Source organism: Eublepharis macularius, chromosome 1, assembly GCF_028583425.1.
Source record: "Eublepharis macularius isolate TG4126 chromosome 1, MPM_Emac_v1.0, whole genome shotgun sequence".
In the NCBI taxonomy this organism is placed as follows: Eukaryota; Metazoa; Chordata; class Lepidosauria; order Squamata; family Eublepharidae; genus Eublepharis; species Eublepharis macularius.
In genome coordinates, this window is record NC_072790.1 from 181,886,805 (window position 1) to 181,905,491 (window position 18,687).

Here is an 18,687-nt window from a genome sequence, read left to right on the forward strand (position 1 = left end):
ACAGCTCCGGCCGCTCTACAGCGCCACTCAGCCACTTCCCTTGGCTGTTATGCAGCCGCCCAGCCCCGCTCACCTACCCGCTACCAGCCCTCCCGTCGCGTCACGTGGGAGGGGAAGACGGCGGCAGAGGAGGGCCACTCCGTCTTCAGCAGGCGGTCTGGAATAACAAATATGTCCTTCCTGTTCGTCTCTTTGCGTCACTGGAGTGCGCCGCCGACCGCTCCCAGGGTTGGTGTCGCTTTGTCTTTCTGGTAGGAAACGAACAGAAGGCAGAAATGGCGCTGCTGGTGAGGGATCCGTTGGCTTCTAGAACGGAATTGGTGTCGCTGCCTGCTGAAGGAGGTTCAGTGCGGAGTTTGCTCCGCACCCGTTGCGAGGTGCAGGTGAGTGGGTGGCTGTATAATAGGTGGAAGGAGAAGCTTTCCAGTTCCTGTGTTCTTTCTGTTTGGAAGTGAAAGCGGAGGGGAGGCTGAGGAGTATTATGTAGACAGAAGACTTGTGCTTCCCATTCACACACTCAAGTGTGTGAATGGTGTACACGTGTTCTGCTATGTTACACGAACAATATAGCTTATTTGTGCCTTAGTTCAGAATAACATAACTCACCTAGTTATATATGGGATTTGGAAATTTTTGCCCGAAAGTGCGTACTGGGTGTGTTATTGTTTATATCACTTTTTGACAGCCAATCATAGGGTGGCAATAGGTTGCTGTGGTAATGTAGTGCTGCTATTGACAGATGTTTAGAATGTATCCTTGGTGTTCCACAATTAATGCTTTTGTTATGTACTTTCATTTTTACTATTGATTTTCTTCATTTACTGTTTGCCTTTCTCACAGAGACTAAAGGCAGGCTTACCAAAAAGTAAAAGTCAACATTATATAAGATTTAAAAAAAAATTAAAAACTTTGAGCAAGCATTAAAAGCTAGAAACTCGCTTAATAAAATTCCATCCTGAAAAGCATTCAATAGAATGCTTATCAGGTAAGTTTCACCAGCTGTTAAAACAACAGGTGCTTAGGCACTGGTGCTGTTAATCTTGACCATTTTCAGGGCAGCACCTTCAAAAGGCATTGTTCAGATAAATGAAGATGCTGGTAATGAAGCGTATCAGGAGATGTATGTATGTGTATCCCAGGCCATGTGTATCCCAGGCCATGAATGAATAACTAGCATCTTGAACTGAACTTAGAAACTCATCACTAATAATGATAGCAGTACAGGTGTTAATATGCTCACTCTTTCTTGCTCTTGGTAATAATCATGCTGTTCTCTAAGCTTCTGATTTGTCTTCATTTTTTAGACTGGATTTGAACATATAGCAACTGTTAAAAATCAAACATTCACAATAAAACAAACTATTTAGTTATATTATTTCACACTTATATATCTTTTAGTTTTTGAATGCCAGGTGAATGTGGAAAGTTCCATTTATTTTTGTACTGGTTTTTCCAGAAAGTACACCAGCCAACTTTGGGCTTCTGAGGTAATGGAGTATTACAGTTAAGTGACTTATAGTACAATCCTAAACAGAGTTACTCCAGTCTAAGGCAATTGAAATTAATGGGTTTAGACTGTAGTAATTTTGCTTAGGATTACACTATTAAAGTGTACTATTGATCTAATACAGTTGGTCTCTGATTGGTGTCATATGAAGTATTGGATGGGAGGTTTCCTAGCAAAATTCCCAAAGAGCTTGGTTACTAAACAAATAAAGCTTACAGAGATGCTGGAAAAAGGAGATCCTAACTGAATATTCCAAAGTCACATACAGAAGTCAGTGAAAGAGGACCTAAATATATGGATTGCTAAATTATGTCCTGCCAAGGCACTATCAGTGATCATTTAACTCATACCTGCTTTCATATAATCAATCTAATTTTTTTTCTTTCGTGTATTTCACTGCTAGCAGAATATTTCATTCCCAATTTAGTACTAGTGTAATTTATCTGTACTTTACTTTAAGGTCTAGGCTGCATAATTGATTGTGCTTTTACGTTCAAAGCAGAAAAAGTCCCAAACTTTTCTAATACCATTGAGAGGACTACTAAAATGTTAGTTTAAATAGCTGTGCTATTCTATTCCAGTGTAAACTTGTTTAAATCAGTGGATTTAGATTAGAGTGACTGCATTGGATTGCACTACAAGTAAGTTAAATAGCAATTACAGTGGACTATTTACATTTACCTGCTACTGTAATTCAGCTTCTGAAATCACTCTGCTCTCCAAGATATAAGGACAGATGGACTTACATTCTAGCTGTATCCAAAAAAGTGAGGTGTCTCTGACAAAAGCTCATATCCTACAATAAATTTTGTTAGCCTTATAGGTGCTACTGGTATCTTGCTCTTTTCTAAGTGTACTATTGTAAACTAAAACCAAACACTTCTAACCACATTTCCTTTTCAAAAAATTCTGTCTAGGGCTTTCAAGAAGAACACTTCTATGTCAAGTGTAATGGCAGATGTGTTGATCCTGAGGATGTGCTACAGGATGGAGCTGTCTACAGTCTGGAACCCAAATTGTGTGGTGGAAAGGGAGGTTGGTTCACTGCTGCTACTTTCTGCTAAACAAGAGCTGAAACTTTTAAACAAGTTTGGTTTCTTGCTGTGGCTGCAAGTAACTCACACCTGTAGCTGTGAAATGTAAAGGCTGGCTTTCAGCTAGTCTATAGCTATAGTGCCAGAAATGTTTTTCCTTTAAAATTATATCAAGGCGCCTTCTATGCTCAGTGAACCCAATGCAACAGGGAGTGAATTATTGGGAAAAGGCTAGTAGGCTGATTCTTGCAATGAAAAACATGATGTCCGTTGCATTAAAAACACTTAGTGAATTTAATTACTAGCTCTAGTTCCTTTCTATTGAAGTCTAAGGCTGGTTTTCCACGGTGTATTTAAACTTGTGCTTATAATCTGAAGGTACATTAAATGTTAGCTTTTGACCAGATGAAATTTCTTTCCAGGATAGAGCTTCTTTCATTATCATTTGTTTGTAGACCAAGCAGTTCACTTGGCCCAGTGATGTCATACTTGGCACTGAGACGTCATTAGAAACTAATCAACTGTTTCAATGGTTCTTTAAAAAATAATTTTATTTAGCTGCTGAAATATAATTGGTTTAAAACAAACATAAGCATATGTATGTCATCAGAAGGAGGAAATCCGATATTCCTTGTTTAGTTTGATGTTGAGACACCACCTAAAAACCAGAAAGTTTAAAGCTTAAAAACAATGTGCCGGGTTAACTACCTCTACTGAGTCAATAATATGTGATCAAGTACACATATACTTTTTTTGCAAGAAGCTTTGCAAAAATTTGCCCACTTATAAGAGCCAGAACTTCTTTGCAGTTCATAATTTTTTTCTCTGATACATTTTTATAGGCTCTACAAACTGCTTTTATACTCCTTTAAAGCATTCCAGTATGATTCCATTGCTATAGGAAGGATTAATTGGCTATTGCTAAACACTTTGCTGATACTAACACTTACTATAGGTTTCTGAGGTATGTATTATGTAGGCAAAGTACTGGCAATGGCAAAACAGACAAATTTAAATTACTTGACAGAAGTCCTTTGGTGCCTCCATCATACTACTTGAGTGTACATTAGACCACATAATCCCCTGTGACCAGGTGTCTTGCATATTTTCTTTAAAGTAAATGCAGTGAACTTAACAAGCTAATCAAATACAAGCCTACCTGACTCTAATTACTTAATCTGTCTGTAGGAAGAACTCAACAGATGTACAGATTAAAATAAGTTTACTTGAAAGTGTAGTGTAAATATTCTTTCAGCTTTACATACAATTATTACAGAGTTCCAGAAGAGTGTTGGACTTGATCCAGAGAGCTGGTTCATGGGCAGCTCAAAATAATGTAATTTAGACCATGATGTTTGAAATCTATATTCTTTTGGTCTTAACTTAGTGTGGGTAAACATTAATAATACGATTAATATCAAGTTCTAATAGTCTGCCTGTTAAAGAGCTGGGGTTCTCATTACTGATTCTCATTCAATTTTCTTTAAATTGAACACTGTTTTGATCCTCTGGAGGGTTTTCTTATTCTTTCATTTCTCTTGCTGATATCTGTTATTGGTCCTTCCAGGTTTTGGATCTATGCTGCGAGCACTTGGTGCTCAGATTGAAAAAACAACCAATCGAGAAGCTTGTAGAGATCTTAGTGGAAGGAGGCTTCGTGATGTCAACCATGAAAAAGCGTGAGCATTTCTTTCTCTTGAACATACTGGGTTGATCCAAGGCTTCCCTGAACACTTTTGCAAAAGTGAAGGGAGGTGGTTTTGACAGATTCTGCTTTCTTGCTGGAGCTCCCATGTGCTCAGGGCAAACTGTTCTGGAGGGCCCCACGCATGCTTAGTGGTGGCTTTTTGGTGAAAGGGAGCCAAGGAGACTGCTTGAAGAAAGCAAAGGTTGTAAAAACTGTTTCTACATTCTCACTGTTTGCAATGGACCAACTTCCAAAATACCCACCTCCCACTGTCACAACTTTACTTCTTTGGCGAAGAAGAGAATTTTTCAGTTTCTGTGAAATGAAAGCATTCAGATGAGAAGATTGTAACTGGTATGAAATTTCAGTGCACTGGATCGCAATCATCTCGTCTTAATCTACCTAAGCCTCAGAAACAATTGTCCTTTCTCAGCTTTGGTTTTAAAGGGTTGGTTAAAATATTGTGCTTCCAGTTTCGGTGTAGTTGCCTGGCACTAGTAATGTCCATGTTGCCTTGAGCTTGCATATATGGCATCATTACAAAGCAACTCAGTTTTAGTGGATTGTAGTTTCTTGGTTACATTCATAAATCAGTCTGCATTTTCCATGGTATTTAGTAACATGCAAGGAGTTGAAAGGAGTGAAACTAAGAAGAGTATGAAGAGTATGAGGAGAATGATTTTAATGGGCAGGCCTGTCCTACGTCCAAATTTTTGTGTGAAAACCACAAGTTTTAAGAATTATGCTCCCCCCACCTCTTTTTATGAGACACTTGCCCAGTTTCACTGAATTACTTTTTCTGTAGTAAGTTTTCAAAGTTTATACAGGTAGGTAGGTGGAGGAGGCTTTCCTTTTGTACTGAGGATTTTTTGTACCAGCACTAAGTGGCAAAAATTAGTGACTATTTGAGATAATGAAAAGTATTCTCTTTCTTTCCTTCCAGAATGGCTGAATGGGTGAAGCAGCAAGCAGAACGTGAAGCAGAAAAGGAACAAAGGCGTCTGGAAAGGCTGAAACGCAAACTTGCTGAGCCAAAGCATTTTTTCACTAATCCAGACTACCAGCAGCAGTGTCATGAGATGGCAGAGAGGCTGGAGGACTCTGTCCTTAAAGGTAGTACTGAAGACATAGAATTTGTGTTTCTTTTTTTAAAATTTTTTTAAAATTTTTAATTACTAACCTCAAAAACTACAAAAAAGGGGAAAAGGGAACAGGGGGAAAGGGAAGAAACAACATATAAAAACACACACACTACATCTACAAGTATTGCATTCCCTTCATAATACAATTGTTTAAAGTTAAACTTTCTAATATGCTATTAGATTGGTAGATCTTATAAAATACGAACTACAGTCAGGATCAGGTCTTCTTCCCCCCCGCCCCCTGCGTCTCGGTCGCAGCTCTCTCTGAACAGCTACAGTAGCTGCGCTCACTCCCTCCTCCCCATTCCCCCCCTTCAGCTTCTAAATCCTCTCCTTGCTGGAACTCTTGATGATTAAACACAAAGTCCCTCAGCTGTACTTCTGATGTTATCTTGTAGGCTTGGTCTTTATAACTGAACCAGATACCTTCCAGAAATAACCATTTGTATTTTATTTTGCGCTTCCTCAGAAGAGCTGCAAACCTTTTATATTTGAATCTTCTTTTCCGAGCTAAAAATGGAATGTCCTTCAATATCTTAACCTTGTTACCCAGAAAGTCCAAGTCCACATTGTACGAATTATATAAGATGGTGTCCCGAGTCTTCTTAGATGAAAAATCGATAATAATCTCACGAGGCAGCTGATGCTTCGTTGCATATTTTGAAGATGTCCGGCGGACTTCCAGAATATCACTTTTTAACTCTTCTTTAGTTGCCTTTGCGGATGACGCCAAAAGTTCTGACACCAAATCCTTTTAAGTTTTCACTTTCCTCCTCCTTCACATTCTGAAGACGCAATACCGTCTGAGCACGATCCACTTGTAATTGATCCTATCAATTGATTCTCCAAAAGCTTTACTTCTTTGTTTGTTGCTTTCATGAGTACTGCGTTTTCCCGAGCAGACTGCTCTGCCCCAGACGCTACGTCTTTGATGGTTTTCACTTCGTTCTCAACTGAGCCAACCCTTTGACCGATTTCATTTAGCTTATCAACAAAGGGCTTCATAGCTTCAACAACCGACCGTTTAACCACCTCTTCAAGAGACTCTCCTTTCCCCTGCAAAGCAGCCGAAACAGATTTGCCCACAGCAGGGCTCTGCTTTTTCGTCGCCATCTTAGGGGTGGGGGGAGTCTGCAAACTAAGTTCCAAAACTCAATGAAGGGGAAGATATCCGAACCTTCTTAGCTTCAGCTCCCACCAATCCTTCGCATACGCTTGGAATGACAGAAGGGATTCGCTACTTACAGGTTTTCACCTTAAATCTGCTTATTGCCGTTCTCCATGGCCTGGCAGCACGTGATGTGCTGCACAAGTCTGCCGGCCTCCGTAGGAGCAAACGGGCAATTTACCCCCTGCATCGACTTCAGGGGGCTCTTCCCGCAGCACTCCGGACCCTGACCCCCTCACTGGGAGTCCTGGGGTTTAACCCTCGCAGGTCAACCACCCGATCAGGCTGCTCGGGCGCTTCCTCCCGGACCTACGGAGAGGAGCGTCCAACATGGCCGGGAAAACGAAACCGAATCCCATAGAATTTGTGTTTCTGAATGGCTGATCTACTTTATTAGAGGCCCTCACTTACTTTGCTGTGGTGCCGCATGCTGCCAGTTCCTGCATTTGTATCACGGAGTCTTGCTTATGGGAACTTTTTTAATTATCTGAATCCAGAGGTTTGCAAGCAGTTTATACAACATTGAACTTTTCATCCATGCCAGGAGGTTCTTGCATCGTGTTTGTTGGCTGGTAGATTAGCTCAGTGGTCTCATTGCCTTGTAGTGAAAGCACAAAGATTGCATACTTGCAAGCATGAAAAGCTTTTCCATTGATGATTCAGAGTTAAATTTCAATGTGTTCATTCTGATGATTGCCTCTGGACAAATTCATATATCTACTAAATTCACCCAAGAAGCTCTTTTTTGTCACTACCCAACTAAAGAGGCTTTTCCCTTCACCAGCTGATGGGGAGTTGATGAGCCTCTAAGCATCTGCAGAGTTCTGTCAAGTGACTGAACAGTAGGCAGGCAGGTGAGGCTTCACACAGTTTGTTTTAACCAAGAAAGGTCTTTATTGAACTACTGCAGACTACAGACTATAGAGAGCACACAGGTTTTAGAAAGTATGCCTTGCACAATGTTTGCAGCAATGTAAAATAAAGAAAAAGAAATGGTTACTATCTAATTACCACGTTTAGCGATCCCACATAGTACCTTGATCATCCTCCTTAGGATGGGTGTCTGATACCTGGGAGATGGAGAGCAAGCCAGCCATCCCTATCCTCCATCCCCTAGTGCCAGAACTTCACTGGAGCAGCATATACCAAAGAGGTGTGTCAGGAAGTTGCCAGTTAAAGCCAGGGTTTCAGTAAGAATGGCTAGACTTTGGTTCAGAACTGTGTTTTCAGGCTCTGGCCTGACTTTATAATGTACTGGCTAAGCTAATTGACAACACCTGCAGAGCAGTCTCTAAGTTCCTTTGTGATTTGGCCTTGGGAGATTGTTCTCAGAAAGGCTCTGTATGTCCTCCCTAGATTTTTACACAGCTAAAACACAAATTAATAGCTTGACTTTGATCTGCTCTTGAGTTGCTGAGTGATGCACTGAGTCCTAAAAAAGATAGCTTCTCAGCTCACCCAGCTCCCAGCTCCTAGTATCCCTTCTGAAATCATCATACAAGGATGCCAGAAAGAAGCTGGAAGCTATATGATGTTCATCACCTCAGCGTGTCCCTATGCCAGATCAGCCAGACATAGGAGAAGGCTCGCATTCTAATGGACTAGTGAGATAAGCAATGCATGGATGCCAAGCAGAGATCCTAGGTAGCAAGCTCTTAAGTTTTAGATAGACAGATTTTTATGTAGCAACAGTGAGATTTTCTTTTTTATGTCTGTTGCCTGTGTTAGTGCTTCATGCTTTTGCAAACACTCCTTAAAAATATTTTTTTTAATTAAGCTGAGTCTGGAATTTATGACTTGGGCATGGGTACACCCCAGAGACTGGAAAGCCAAGGCCTTGGGAAGGTAGAGCTTTCAGCCTCACAAACTAAAGTAAGTGTGTCCCACCTGCCTGATTGCTGGAGTTGCTGTGTTCGGTTCCCAGAATTAGGAGGATTGGGGCAGCTATCTGTGCAGGCTGTATGGTCTTTTGTACCCTCTCTCCCCAATATGGGGGTGGGAGGAGTTCACTAAGTCCAACCTCTCTCTCAGCTGCCATGGCTAACTGGCTTTCATATCATGTAGGCACTTGTAGGCCATGGAGTCAGTTTTATGATGGTACCAAAGGTTAGAACAACACTACAGTTATTTATCTGAAGTTGTCAGTTATGCAAGCATCTCCAGGAATCTCTCCCAGAAAGTGACTGGCTGAGCAGATAGCATTTATTAGCCCTGCTGCTCTCCTTCCTGTCCTGTTCCCTGGTGCTGGATTTAAAAAGGCGAATCACAGGCCAGTTTGATATAAAAAGGCTTATGCCTAATCATAAGAGGATCTGACACCAGACAGAAATGATTCAAGATTAAAAATAAACATGTTAAACAAACTTTTTATTGAGGATTAGATTTAAGAAATGGAAATGTAATCTCATAAATCCTTATGGGCTCTTTATGGTTAGTTTCTGTAAATGTCATTTGAAGTGCTGAGAACTGAATGAAGAGTTGAAGGTTTGTACTTCTCTTCAGGAATGCAGGCATCTTCCAGCAAGGTGGTGTCACCTGAAAGCTGTGAAAGTGAAAAGTGTCCACATGAGTCTGAGAATGAGATGCCATTTGAGAAAAAAAGATGTCTTTGGTAAGCATTATAGTGCTAATTACTTACAATATGAGGAGAATTTTGTAAGAAAACAAAAGATCAGAATTGCTCTTTTTAAAGTGAAGGGCAAGGATCTATGAAATAATAACTGTTTCATAGAATCATCCGAATTTCAGCCACTGAATTCTCTATTCAGTGTAGCATTCAGTAGAAGAATTTAGTTTCAGGCGGGTAGCCATGTTAGACTGTAGTAGAAGTGCAAGATTCAAGTCCAGTAGAATGAACTAAATTTCCATGGTATGAGCTTTTGAGAGTCAAAGATAACTTATTAGCCAAAAACCAAAAAAGCTCTGCAATATAAATACTCCAATTGTTGGGCTGAAAAGATTAAATAAAAGTGTAATTTGAGTTTTGCCTCTTCGTAAGCTACTTGTAGTTGTGTGGGAACTGTGTTGATGCATCAGATTTATAAAGTTGTCTTGATAGCCCTGTGCCTCTTAGTGTACAAGATCTTGGTTATGTTCCTGTTAACATTACCAAGAATTATGACTTCTGTCTTATCAAAGCAAAAGTTTCTCAGCTGTCATAGGCTCCCAAGCCTTGTCTGTGGCGCAAGCATGCTCTTGGCTATTGACCACATCACTTAAGTCTATTGTGCCTCATCAAGACATTTAGTAAATATTCATACACTTACAAAATAGATTTCTGTTGATTGTGACAGGTTGGGAGTGGAAGGATTGGATGATCCTGATAGTTCTCCAGACAGCAGTGACAGTGAAGGTGATGAATCCCCTAATTCATCAAAAAGCTACAAGACCTCAACTAGCAGCTATTGCAAAATGGCTCCAAGCACAGGACAGAGGCCTGGTGGTTCAGAGGATTCCATAAGTTGCAATTCAGTCTCCGACACTGCTGAGAAGTCATACAAGGAAATGGAGCCTGCTGAGAAAGATTTGGTAGAAGATTTTCCTACTGGTGAAACTGCAGCTGATGAGAATCATGAAGCAGCCAAGACACTGATGGACTTAGAGCAGGCAAACTCAAGCTGTCAGCAAGCTGTGAGCCAGTTACCAGACCCTGTAAGTATGATCAAATATTTCTAACTGGAAAAGGACTTCTTTTGCTATTTCAATGTTTTGAGCTTCTTTTAAAAAGAGACGTGTGTGTGTGTGTGGGGGGGGTAATATGTGATTCACCCTGGTAACAAACTTACCCTCATGAATGCACTGCTATATTATGCCAAAGGCTGAATATAGTAACTAATATGGCTTGCAGAATGACACTTTCACTTTTTTACCATCAGGCTGATTTCTGGTGACACTGTAGATTTTTCTAGACAAGATTCAGAGGTCGTTTGCCATTATCTGCCTGTGTGTAGTCATCTTGGATTTCCCTGGTCTCCCACCCAAGTACTAATAAGGGCTGACCCTGCTTTGCTTCCAAATTCTTATGAGTTCAGGCTAGTCTAAACAAATGCAGTTATATTGAATGTTTGTTTAAAATCATACATGTTCATTTGTCTGCTGTGTGTTTCCACTTTCAGAAGGAAGGAACTAACACAAGTATTCCCCAAATGCCCCCTTGCCTAAAGCACCTAAGGATGCTGGTTTTGATTTACTGTTAAGTTCACAGTCACACCTCTATACCTAATATTAGGCACAGTATTGTATATCTTTGGAGGGAAGGTGGCATAGTATAGTCCAATCTCATCAAATTTCAGGAACTAAGCAAGGTCAGTACTTGGATGGGAGACTACCAAGGAAGACCCTGCAGGGGAAGGCAATGACAAACCACCTCTGCTTCTCACCTGCCTTGGAAGCCCCTTGCTGAGGTTACCATAAGTCAGTTGTAACTTGACAGCACTTTACACCTATACCATTGTGTATCTTATGGTAGATAAAATATTTATATAGTGTTACAACTGTGATCCTTATGTACCTGGGAAGGAAACCCATTAAAATCAGTGGTACCCAATTTCAAATTAGAGGACTTTGGATTAAAATATTAGTAGTAGAACTTTAGTTTTAAAGGCACCTATCTGCTGTTACACAGAGCTTTCATTCCTCTATGAAAAGAAGCATTTTTCTATTCAGACTCCTTTGCCAGTTTTTTGAGATTGATGAAGGGAACTTTGACTCTTGGAAGCTTATACCCTGAAAATCTTGTTGGTCTTTAAGGTGCTACTGGAATCAAATCTTGCTTTTCTACTGCAGACAAACATGGCTACCAACCTAGGACCAAATTCAATATCATTTTAATGTAAAATATACTGAGGAACAAAGTAGTTGGACACCCCATCCTGGATTAGCCTTATAACGAATATGGCAAATACGAATATGTTGAGTCCAAGGCAATTCATATAGACATGATCAAAATATGATTAGAAAGGAATTTTGCCTCACGAAGCAATGAACTTGCTGAAAGGATCTACTGCAGATTTTCTTCCATTATTGAGATAATACTGCAGATAGTATTGGCAACCATGTTGGTGCTTCATTGCCCATGGTATACAGCCATAGTGTCATAATCATGGACCCTCGTAAATTAAAATTATATGATGTTCATATCACTGCAACCAAATCATCTTCCACATTTACACTGGGGATTTTCTACACATACACTGAAACGTTTTCTAAAAGCCTCCATAAGACACCCCCCCCCCCGCAAGAGAGATTCCCTTTGGGTTACTCCTGATTTGTTTAAAGAAACAAAAAATTAAGGAGGACAGAGAAAGGGGTGTGTGCACATAGGTACTGGGGGAGGGGAGGGAAGGAATTCTCCAGTGCTTAAGGAGTAAGTCTCTCTAGGAATCCAGATTCTCCTTGCTTAACTCGAAAACCTAGTAAGTGATCTGTTTCTGCAGGAAACAAGTCATGCAAAGAACTAAAACAAATGATTGAGGATTCCTGAGGAGGCATCTAGTGGTTGCTGAAGCTCAGAGATTTAGACTAATGGCCCAGATCAATAGTAATCAAGCTGTCTGTCTGCTTGTTCTTAACCTAAACAAGGCAGATGGATTGCCTTGCTTCTTTGGGAACCAGTCTGAGCCCCAGGAACATTTGTATCCCTAACAGGCATACCCAGCAACTTTGCTGAAAAGTGAATGTTTTATCTTTTGGGGTCTGTAGAAGCACATTTACAACATTGCATTTCTCTCATTTTTAGGGAAATGCAACAATAAATCTGCAGGAATACAAGTCTGTGACTGAACTGGAAGCTCTTGGATTAGAGAAGCTGAAGCTTGAACTGATGGCTCGGGGACTAAAATGTGGGGGCACATTGCAGGAAAGAGCAGCAAGACTTTTCTCAGTGAGAGGGCTGCCTAGAAGTGAGATTGACCCTGCCTTATTTGCAAAGCCTTCCAAAGGAAAAAAGAAATAAATCTGTGCTGGACTTCATTTGATATAGAGGTTTCAAGATTTTTCATACTGATATTTGTATAATGACCTCTCTGAATGTTTTGGAAACGGCTGTCATCTTACATGAAGTGAGGACTAGTAATCCTTCTCCCCACATCTGTCTCATCCTTGACTTTTCTGCCTGCACCCTTTTGCACTGGAAGACCAGGGTCAGATGATACTGACCAGGAAGATAGTTCAATTCTAGCACTGTGCTAAAAAGTATTAAGTGGTGAAATCTGAAAGATGATATTGGGAGGAAATAAACTCTTATGGATGATATTAGTCACCAAAGAGAATGACTGCTATGTGGAGAGAAGATGCAGTGTAATACCACACATTTTCAATAAAAGCAAAGCTGAAACTTTTGATTTTGTGATGAATCATCAACCCATTAGCCTTCTCCATCTGCATCTCTTTGACAACTAGATCTATCTGCTGTTTAAAAATGCTGAAATTAAAAATCACTAGTTATGGTCTTCTACTTAGCTTTATACCAAATGATATGTCTTGCTTTTCCGCCTCCAACATTCTCCCTTGATTTTTGAGCTGAGTTTCAAATGGGAAGGCCACTAGAGGACACTATGCACCAGCAAAACCCGTGAATAGTTCTTGAAGCTTCAATTACAAAGTCCAAAGATACTTTACAATGGTTTTGTTGTGCATTAATGTGTGATGTTATTGTAGAGGTTATTTCATGGAAGCTTCTTTCTTTAAATAGTATAAAAGTAGACATGCAGAGCATCCAAGCCTTTCTCCATTCGCAGCAAGGCATCTTGTCTCCATGCTTGAATCCAGGTCATTTTAGAATCCCCTCCCAGAAAAACAGTTTGTATTCCCTGAGAGTCGCTTTGGAGGCCAGTCCTTGGTTGAAGTAGGATCAAAATACAGTACATAGTGAAGAGTTCATAACCCTTGTTCAACCTGGGAAATAATTTACTAGTTGGATTTTTGCCGGCCATGCAGCAATAAGAAGTGTAGCAGCCCTGCCAGCCCTTTTTGTGTTTAAGGCTGTAGGGAGGAAGTTTGGGTAGATTGGGAGCTGATACAGTCTACTGTTGTAAGCACACTGTATTTCATTTCCCATTGATTGCATGAATGTTTCATGATGCAGGTGAAGTTCATTTGTATTCAATACCTTTTGCTCATAGTGGAATAGAAACTAATAAAAAGAACAAAAGTTGGAAACTTGTATATAACAAATGTATGGGTTACCAGATTAGTAAAGGCTGTCCAGCTTCCTAAGGGGATAAATTTATTTTAAATACCATTTTTATTTTTCATTTATATCCCATCAGAAGAACCTCGTGGCGCACAGTGGTAAGCTGCAGTACTGCAGCCCAAGCTCTCCTCACAACCTGAGTTCGATCCTGGCGGAAGCCGGGTTCAGGTAGCCGGCTCAAGGTTGACTCAGCCTTCCATCCTTCCAAGGTCGGTAAAATGAGTACCCAGTTTCCTCGGGGTAAAGTGTAGATGACTGGTGAAGGTAATGGCAAACCACCCTGTAACAAAAGTCTGCCATCCCCCCATGGGTCAGTAATGACTCAGTGCTTGGAGGGGGACTACCTTTACCTATATCCCACTGATCTCCTCAGTGGAGTCCCAAAGTGACATAGATTATTCTCTCCTCCATTTTATCCTCACAACAACCCTGTGTGTATATATGGTGTGTTATTGCACACATGAATTTTAATGCATGGTATGCCATAAGGTCTCCATGAGTGTTAAGCAGCCACATCTTACATAGTGACAAGAATGGTTTCATGTCTCTAGCACTGCCAGCCTAAAATCAAACCATTTCTGGTGCCAGCCTAAATTAAAAATTTTCTGATATGGGAAGCCTTTAGGTTAGTCCATCCACTGGAGCAGTAGAATACTCCTGCTCCAAGGTGCTCTTGTCATAGATGCATCCCAGGGCTAAGGCTCAACTTAGGAAAATAGTTCCAGGGCTGATTTCTGATGAGCTCTGGCTTAGATGAAGCTTGTTTGTTGCGCTCATTTGCACAGTTTATATCCCAATGATTCCTGGACCTGGTAGTACATGCCCTGGTTACATCTAGATTAGATTACTGCAGTGTGCTGTACATGGGGCTGCTCTTGAAAAGTGTCCAGAAACTTCAGTTGATGCAGAATGCTGCAGCCAGGATGTGGGCTGGAGTTTGTCACAAGTTTATCTTTACCGGCCCCCAATCTGTTTCTGGACACAATTCAAGAAGCTGATGCTGACTTTTAAATCTTTTATATGGTTATGGACTAACATACCTTAAGGACCACCTACTCCCTTATGAGCCTATCCGACCACTGCAGTCACCTTCAGTGGCTCTTCTTTGGGTACCCCCACCTTCTAAGATTAGGAGAGGGCCTTCTCAGTAGTGGCACCAAAACTCTGAACTCTCTCCAGGGAGATTCTCCTGTCCCCTTCTGTTGCTAGCTTCTGCCAGTGTGAAGACTTGTTTTTTGTTTTACTTAGCATTCCCTCAGTGATCCATCCTCCCTCCTCAATGTTTTAACTTACGTTTTTAAAATTCTGGTTTAAAATTGTCCTAATGATATATTTGTGTTGGTTTGAATGACTTTCAAGATGATATTTTAATTTGTATGTCTTAATTTGCTAGCCACCTTGATGGCCATGTAAAGGCAGAAAAGGATAAAAACCGTGTAAGTAAATAATTCCTTTCTTCCTCTTACTGCATACCCCCACTGTGTTGTTTCTGATGGTCTTATGCCCTCCAGTACAAAATTTCAAGGGGATTTAGTAAGCTGCAGTAGAAGGGAGGAATCAGTGACAATTATAACCATCTCTGATGAAAACTTAAAAGGCAGTCAGGTTTTCTTAACTCTGTGGTTGGATCCCAGCCATTATTTCTATTTCTGTGGATATTTTGTTAAAATCTTGTAATGTGAGGTTCCTGTAATTGCCATTCTGCAAAGTTCTCCTGCCTCCCTAGGCTCTCTAGAAATTATATTTGAGCGTGCGGTGGTAATATCTGGTCTCTAAAGCCAGGCACCATGCATTACAGAACCTGCCATTTCATGTACTGCAGCTGTAGATAACCTGCTGTTGAGTAGTCCATGTTTTTCATATGTATCCTTAACTGAAAAAACACCCCTCCTGTCTTTTAGTGAGTGGAAGACAGGCCATTCCAAAGTAAAACACATAACAGTAGACAAAATAGTGCCTTGGGGAATAAGGGGGACAGGCTCAGGCTGTGATTCTTAGTTTAAGGAATGGGGTGATTCAAGCAGGCCCCTATTTTCATGTGTGAACTGGTGGAGAGAATGTGGGAAGGGGCATATTGCAGTAGGGTATGGCTGAAGTTCTGCCTCCCACTCACATCCATTCCAAAACTCTGGTTGAAGAGGATCTGGTAGCTCTATTACACAGCAGTCTTGTATACCTTGGAGAAATCTCCCCACACTTGGAGATCCTTGATCTGGCTTGTAACTTAGTAATTCTGTGAACATAGAAAGTGTTAATATAGAAACCTAAGAGGGGGCCTTTCATCTGAGAAGCCCTGTGTGTTCTTGCAAACATGCCCTCTTTACAATTCATGACACCTCAGTGAGGTAGGAAATGGAAATGCACCAATTTTCACTAACCCTAACTGCCCATCACTGATCGCTTTGTTTGTTTGCTGTGGCATTATTGGAACAAGGGCAGTTTCCAAATAAAGGTTCTCAGTGTTCTCTGAATATTTTTTTTCAGTCAATCATATGTCTCTTTAATTTTTTTACCTATACTTGTGTCTTAAAATTAAAGGTGTGCAGTGTTGTAATATTATTTGCATTCCTATTGTCACACAGAGGAATGCTTTTAGTAGAGAATGTACTAAGTACAAAGATCAATCAATATTTGTGGTGAATAAGGAGATTTTATTTAGCAGGAATGGAAGAGATTTTACTTTGCAGCCACAAACTGAGCACAAGGACACAAATGAACATAATTAACGCAAGTGATCAAATTACGAAAGAGAGAGAAGGAAGTGTTTCATAGATATACTTTGTATGCTACTGGAAAGTCATTCCCAGTGGCCCGACTGTTTCTCAGTGGTGCTGCACAACTGCAACGTGTGGATGGGAGATGCAAGTTTGAAAACTTGTTAAAAAAAGATGTGATGCAGTTGGCCAAATCTCCTGCATCCATGCTTGCCGTGTTTACAGATGCACATCTCTCTTGTTTTACAGTGCTTGCCTCAGAGTCAAGCAGAAAGTTTTATTTACCCTGTTGTGGCGTCTCTTATTGATCCAACACTCTACCACAGTCGCAGGAAGTGACTGTGAAGAAAAAGGCTATTTTGTTTAGGACAAATCATTTTACATATTAGTAAGTCATTTTACACAGAAGTATCGCATGGATTGGTTTGTTTTCATGATTTTTTAAAAATTAAAAAAATTCTTCCTCTGTGTGTGTTTTACTGTTGTTCAGTACCACAGACCACTGCCTGACTGTGGGGTGGGAGGTGGGGGGCTTCTATTTCAGGGTCCCTAATCTTTTTGAGCCAGTAGGTGCCTTTGGAATTTTGACATAGAGCGATAGGTGCAACCACAAAATGGCTGCTACACAAACCCTGAAGAAGTCCAAGTACAGGAGAGAAGATATACTGGGACATAACAACTGATCAGATCTCCTCTAGCCAATTAGACACTGTGCTGGGCAAGAACCCCACCTTGCCCCAGCCACTTCCTTAAAACACTTGGTGGGTGCCATGGCACCCATGGACACCACATTGGGTACTCCTGCTCTATGTGATGGGATCTGTAGCAGCCAATGAATGCACACTCGATTGGCTGCCCATTGGTTACTGGGCTCAAGGTTTTGGCTATCACATTCAAAGTCCTTCATGGGTTTGGTCCCTCGTATCTGTGGGACCACTTCTCTTTTTGTGCTCCTGCCACAATGGTTTTTTTCAGGTGAGCAGGGCTTTCTGCAGGTGCCAACCTGCAAATAGGCAAAATCAGCAACTGTACATATGCTTTCGTTGTGGCCCCCATTTTATGGAACAGCCTGCAGTAAATTAAACAAAAAAATAAAACATTGTCCAGTGTCAGTTGATCTGTTATTGCATCATCATCAACATCATCATCATCACAATAATAACTGCTCTTATATATTGCTCTTCTAGACAGATTAATACCTCACCCAGAGCAGTGAACAAGTTAGCGTTATTATTATCCCCACAATATAGCTGGGGATCTGAGACTGAGCCAAGCTACAAGTGACACCTGATACAGGTTGGACACTTGTCAGCTTCCCTCAAGTTTTGATGGGAAATGTAGGCATCCTGGTCTTGCAGCTGTAATGGAGAGCCAAGCTGTAAAGCCAGAACGCCTACATTTCCCATCAAAACTTGAGGTAAGCTGACAAGTGTCCAACCTGTGTAAGGCGTCACTTGTAGCTTGGCTCACAGAGGAGTGGCTGACCCAAGGCCACCTGCTGAGCTCATGGCAGTAGTGGGATTCTAACCAGTAGAAGGCTGATTTGCAACTGAACCACTTAACCGCTGTGCTACAGCCCTGCAGGACAAAAGGTTCTCAGTAAAAGTTACTTGCTAATGTTTGCTGCTGTTCCTGGGTTACCATTGCCTTCCTTATGTCCATTTAAAATTTGTTTTATGTTTTCAGGGTGAGAGTGAACATTTGAGGTAATTTTCAGTATGAAATTTTACAGGATTATATGGCATTGTTGCAAAGTTTTCAGAAGTTTTAAACAGAGCATGTTGGACATGAGAGGCCGTTTCTTTGGAAGAAACTTCATCTGTTCTGTGTGTTCCTGTACCTTCAAGGAGATTTTGGATTCTTGTAGAGGCCAATCTTGTCAATTTCACGCTTGACTCTTTCTAGCCATTGTCATAGCCCTCAACATGTTGTAGCACTAATAGAAAAAGAAATTGGGACCTTCAGTTTAGGGAAAAGATAGTGGCGGGAGACACAATAGAGGGTGGAGAAAAAGGCATTTTCCTCCAGGTTCCAATGCTAGAACTCAGGGAAATCCTGTTAAGTTGATGGGCTGTAGATTCAAGAGAGACAAAAGGAAGTACTTCCTGCAATGAAGTGAGGGCTACCAGCATAGATGGCATTAAAGGGGATTCATAGAGGAGAGGTCTATTAGAGGTTACTAGGCATGGTGACTAAATGAACCTCGACAACCAGAAGCAGTAAACCTCTGAATACCATTGATG

General features: G+C 40.9%; 1 protein-coding gene across 1 annotated transcript; it reads left to right on the forward strand.

The window, feature by feature from the left end:
* Positions 1-256: 256 nt before the first annotated feature.
* Positions 257-12,876, forward strand: SDE2 (SDE2 telomere maintenance homolog). Its single transcript, XM_054997228.1, has 7 exons — positions 257-383; positions 2,425-2,542; positions 4,109-4,220; positions 5,172-5,341; positions 9,041-9,149; positions 9,832-10,189; positions 12,276-12,876. The coding sequence occupies exons 1-7, from the start codon at positions 276-278 to the stop codon at positions 12,489-12,491; spliced, it is 1,191 nt and encodes a 396-aa protein (XP_054853203.1). The 5' UTR covers positions 257-275; the 3' UTR covers positions 12,492-12,876.
* Positions 12,877-18,687: the final 5,811 nt, after the last annotated feature.

Bases quoted from the DNA above. Each gene is read 5' to 3' on its own strand.
- SDE2 (XM_054997228.1), top strand. From the start codon at position 276: ATGGCGCTGCTGGTGAGGGATCCGTTGGCTTCTAGAACGGAATTGGTG. The intron at 4,221-5,171 runs GTGAGCATTTCT...CTTTCCTTCCAG, and splicing joins GATGTCAACCATGAAAAAGC to AATGGCTGAATGGGTGAAGC. The intron at 10,190-12,275 runs GTAAGTATGATC...TCTCATTTTTAG, and splicing joins TGAGCCAGTTACCAGACCCT to GGAAATGCAACAATAAATCT.